Source organism: Silene latifolia, unplaced genomic scaffold (assembly GCF_048544455.1).
Source record: "Silene latifolia isolate original U9 population unplaced genomic scaffold, ASM4854445v1 scaffold_57, whole genome shotgun sequence".
In the NCBI taxonomy this organism is placed as follows: Eukaryota; Viridiplantae; Streptophyta; class Magnoliopsida; order Caryophyllales; family Caryophyllaceae; genus Silene; species Silene latifolia.
In genome coordinates this window covers 3282656-3287913 of record NW_027413480.1, presented here as the reverse complement: position 1 = coordinate 3287913, position 5258 = coordinate 3282656, and the positions used below count along the sequence as shown (strand labels likewise).

General features: G+C 38.9%; 1 protein-coding gene across 1 annotated transcript; it reads right to left on the bottom strand.

Annotated features, from left to right (window-relative positions):
• Window positions 1-2784: 2784 nt before the first annotated feature.
• LOC141639807 (uncharacterized) lies at window positions 2785-3653 on the bottom strand. Its single transcript, XM_074448852.1, has 3 exons — window positions 3509-3653; window positions 3029-3356; window positions 2785-2920 (listed from the first exon to the last, which is right to left on the bottom strand). The coding sequence occupies exons 1-3, from the start codon at window positions 3651-3653 to the stop codon at window positions 2785-2787; spliced, it is 609 nt and encodes a 202-aa protein (XP_074304953.1).
• Window positions 3654-5258: the final 1605 nt, after the last annotated feature.

Genomic DNA, 5258 nt, shown 5'->3' with positions numbered 1-5258 from the left:
GATCCACTTCTTAAAGTCGACGTCACTAGGTATACACCATCTCCCATCAAAACGAACACTCCCATCTGTATGGATAGAAAACCTCGAAACTATGCCACTCTTTACCCTTAACTTCAAATCTTGAAATCTTGGGATCAAGTTCCTGTTTCTTCTTTATGTCATCATACAAACCCGGTTCGATAGTCAAGTCACCGATGGCATCACCCTTCGGAATCATATGGATCTCCATCTTAGACATCTCATCCCTCAGTTTCATCAAAGACATAGCAGTGCACAACGAATGTACACTCTTCCTACTCAAGGCATCTGTAACAACCCCATTTATTTAAGGGCCTTTACTAGGCATTCCTAGATAAAAGATAGTGTTACCATATCAGTTTTCCTAGGTAGTGAATACAAAGGTAAATGAAACCACAATACTTTAAATAAATATAATGTTTAAATGGCCTTAATACATAATCCAAAATAAATAACTTAATTTATTAAATATAACTGCAGCGGAAACTAAATAATATGAATAATAAATATTGTTTGTCCTTCTAAGGTGATCTAGACAGCTAAGTAATGGCATATCCTCTCGCCCTTCAGCTCCCCTTCTAAGCCTGCTCAATTACCTGAAATCAATCTGCTCCCCAATTATTGGTTCATCACAGGTGTTTAACGAATACACGGTCAACCCAACGGTTGAGTAGGAATATCTAACAACAAGAATAATACGACAATAAAACAATTTAATTATTCAAATACTCAATTCCATTCACAATTCCAGTAATCACACATCTCCGAGACACCCATAAACAAATGGCAACTCCGAGACACCCTTGTATAAACCGCCACCCCTGGTCCGTTTATACAGCCATAACCACTCCGAGACACCCTTTTATATACCGCCACCCCTGGTCCGGTTCTTCAAATATAACCCGCCACCCGTGGTCCGTGTACTCAAACAACAACAATAACAATTATGCAATACAAATAATAATATTTCAACGGATAACAAATATTCATTAACCATCCAACAACCAACGTCAAATTTCCAAATTATTATTCAACTGATAATAACCAATACACATTCAAATTGAGTAGATAACCTACCTCAGCGGCAAATCCAATAAAGCAGTCCAATAAAATAATTAGAAGTACTCCACTTCAAAACCGTCACCTAAACGACATATTATAATTTAATTATTAATTATTCAATTCATTATATTAATTTATTCAATTATAATTTAATTATATTAATTATTTCCCGTGTGAATTATCATTACGGAAAAACCCGTCTTAATAAACAAATAGAATCACTCATATCAAACCTATTCACCCGTGGAACACGTGAAAAACAAAACATAAACACTAATACACACTCACGGCACCACCGAGTTCAACCCCTTCCTTTAACCCACTTTTCACAACATCCTTAGCCACCTTCAGTACCACCCTAGCCTGCCACCTCCTAGCTCGCACCACGGCCAATCCCGACGACCATTAACCGTCTCTTGAACCGCCCTAACCAGGCCACAAAACCACACCCTAAAACAGTCCCCCAAACCCGAGACAAACCAACACAATTATGCACATACACCACCCTACCACCACCCTGACACCTTGTGGCCACCACCGTGGTCTCCCTTGAGCCATGGTGGTCCCATCACTTGCCAAGACCCCACGCAACAACCCCATGACCACCCAGAACGACACACAACCCGTATATAACCCACAACCTATACAGACACCACAACCCGACAGCCCACCATACCAACCACCACCTGCAGCCACCCCGACACCACCATTAGGACCGCCCTTAGCCAACTTAACCAACTACCTAGGTCCCACGTTTATTCGAAAAACATACAAGTCACAATTCCCGTCTTAAATCCGCGACAACCATCTCTTTCGACAACAATTCCGCCACCCACGATGGTCGACAAAGGCTATGACTGGTCCCACTAGAATCACCACGGTCAAAGGCAACTATTGTGGGTAACCGCACTGTTCACGGTGGTCCATACGGTGTTTAAACAATAGCTTAATTGAATACGACGATATAAATATAAATTAAGACGGTCTTACCTTTAGACGATAATAATTGGATGAATTCTCTTATTTTTCTCCCTTAGATTTTTCTCTCCCTTGACTTAGATCAATTATTTATATTTATAGCTTATTTATATAGATGTGGGAAGAAAAGAGAGAGGAAGTTTCCTTAAACAACTCTCTTTATTATTTTTCCTTTTCTTTTAATTACATAATATTATTAGTATTCAATTACAATTTCCACAACATACCCAATATACATGTCTTACACGTGTAACACGGCCCAACACCATTTCCGTCTCAAGTATTATTTAATTATTTTATTTCCGTCTTACAACTTAACTATTCAATTAATTAAATTATTAAATATCATTTAAAACACATTTTAATATAATTATACCGTCTAAAATACGGCGTATTACAGTCTTTCCTCCTTAAAAAGAATTTCGTTCCCGTAGTTCACCATAAACACTCAAGTAACTGAAATGATCATTCAATTTAATTTTAAATTAAATTCCTCACAAGATACTTTTACCATTAAACTTATAAAAAAATGTCATAAAATACGAGATGTTACATCCTATCCTCCTAAAAAAAAAGGATTACGTCCCCGTAACCAACTAACTCAAACAAAAAGACTAGGATACTTTTCTAGCATAGCAGCTTCAGCTTCCCATGTAGCTTCTTCCACCTTATGATTAGACCATAAAACTTTCACTAAAGCTGTCTCACCACAACGAGTCTTCCTCACTATCTATCCAAAATTTCCTTAGGTTCCTCAACATATGACAACTGCTCATCAATCTCAATATGCTCAGGCTCTAGCACATGAGTAGGATCACTCATATACTTCCTCAATTGTGACACATGAAAAATATTATGCGCTCTATCCAAAGTTGGAGGTAATGCTAAACGGTAAGCTACCTCTCCAACTCTGTCTAAGATCTCATATGGCCCAATGTACTTCTGACTCAGCTTCCCTTTCTTCCTAAACCTCATTACACCTCTCACAGGAAACACTTTGAGCAACACTTTATCTCCTACAGCAAATTCTATATCACTCCTTTTCAAATCTGCATAGCTTTTCTGTCTATCCTGCACCGCACGCATCTTCTGACGAATAATGTGCACTTGATCCACCATTTCCTGTATCATCTCAGGCCCCAACACAACTGCATCTGCCCTGTCATCCCAACACACTGGACTCCTGCACTTCCTTCCATACAATGCCTCAAAAGGTGCCATGCCAATATTAACAAGATAACTGTTATTATATGAAAACTCAATCAAATCCAACCTCTCCTCCCATGATCCACCAAACTCTATTACACAAGCTCACAGCATAATATCCAATGTCTGAATAGTTCTCTCAGTCTGACCATCTGTAGCTGGATGAAATGCTGTACTCATCTTCAACTGGGTCCCCATCAAAGATTGCAATTCTTGCAGAACTTAGATACAAACCTTGAATCACGATCAGAAACAATATCCTTCGGTACACCATGAAGCTTCACCACATTTTTGACATAAGCTTTAGCCAACTCAGCTTTATTCCAAGTATCTTTCATAGGAATGAAGTGAGGTGACTTAGTCAATCGATCCACAATAACCCATATCATATTATTGCCTATCTAAGTCTTAGGCAACCCCACAATGAAATTCATCGAAATGCTCTCCCACTTCCACCCAGGTACATCCAAGGATTGAACTTTACCTTGTGGTCTCTTGTGCTCTCCCTTTATTCTTTGACAAACCAAACATCTAGCAATGAACTCAGCAACCTCTTTCTTCATCTTAGGCCACCAAAAAGTCTTCTTCAAATCTTTATATAGTTTATCTCTTCCTGGATGGACAGAATGTGGAGTAGATTGAGCTTCAGTTAAAATCTTTCTTTTTAATTCTTCATCATCAGGTACACACTGATGCGTGTCATTTATATGATGTTTTACATCCCATTTTACACGCATATCAGAGCTCATTCATCTAGTTTATGCTACATTTCTCCCTATTTTCGTCTACTTCCGTATTTTTGTACATTATTGCAGAAATGTGAAGAATCCAGCGGAAATCGAGCTAAATCCATCCCCGAGTATCCTGCATTGCATATGACGTGAAGTATTCACCCGAGGAACGAGCTTGGTGCGCAATTCAAGGCCCAAAAGACAAGTCCACGAGTTTATAGAAGTCAAGTAGCAGCTCAAGCAGTCGATCGACCAACCATCGGGTGCCATAAGCTACTGTTTACTGAAGACCGGTCGATCGACCAGTCCCAGCAGTCGATCGACCAATCTGCTAATCCAGACGAGAATTAAAAGACCGTGAATCTTGAAGCCCAAAGTTATGCTAGGTTAAGGAAATTAAGTTACGCTAGTTGCTATATAACGTAACCTAGAAACATACAGTAATGACATCTAGTTTTTATCTAAGTTTCACATTCAGTTTTACATGAAGTTCTACTTACGGTTTTTAGAATTAGGGTTTGGAATATTGTTAGCATTGGAATTTCCGTTCTTGTTCTTAATCTTTCCTCCGCAATCTCGGTATTTTTCTGCCCTATTTCAATTTACTTCTATTTCGTTATTAGTATAGAATTGCTAGTTAGTATCCCTAAGCCAATTTATCGTCTTATGTTATTTGTTTATTTTACCGCATTAATCATGAATTCAGTAATTTTATGCCCTAGTATTATTGTTGTTATCACCCTCACCATGAGTAGCTAAATAGTTTGTGCTAGGATGTAGGCGAATTATGGCGTAGGCGGCAAAGTATTGAACACGGCCTGATTCGCGTGTCAGTCGATCGACTGACATTCTCGGTCGATCGACTAACCTCGTGAGGTTACCCTTCGTTTTAATTGATTTTAATTGTGTATTTAACGAATCGAATGCATGCGACCAGTTAGATGCTTAATTTATGACTGACCCATTAGATCGAAAGATAGGGAAAGTTATTTGATCACCAATTAAGATGACTAAACTGTGCTGAGATCGAAAGATAGGTATAGTTTAGACCGTTAGTCACTTTTCAGGACGAGAGTTGGTATTAGTGATATTAGGGACCTATAGCGAGATCGAAAGATGCTATTTGTTAAGAGTGGACCGAGAGGACCTCTTATTTCCCGCCTCACTTGTGTTCGATTTAGACCTGTTTAGTATGCTGCCGCCGAAGCTATAATGAACCGACCATCCTAGTACCCCTTCCTTATCTGTTTAATCCGTCTTTCT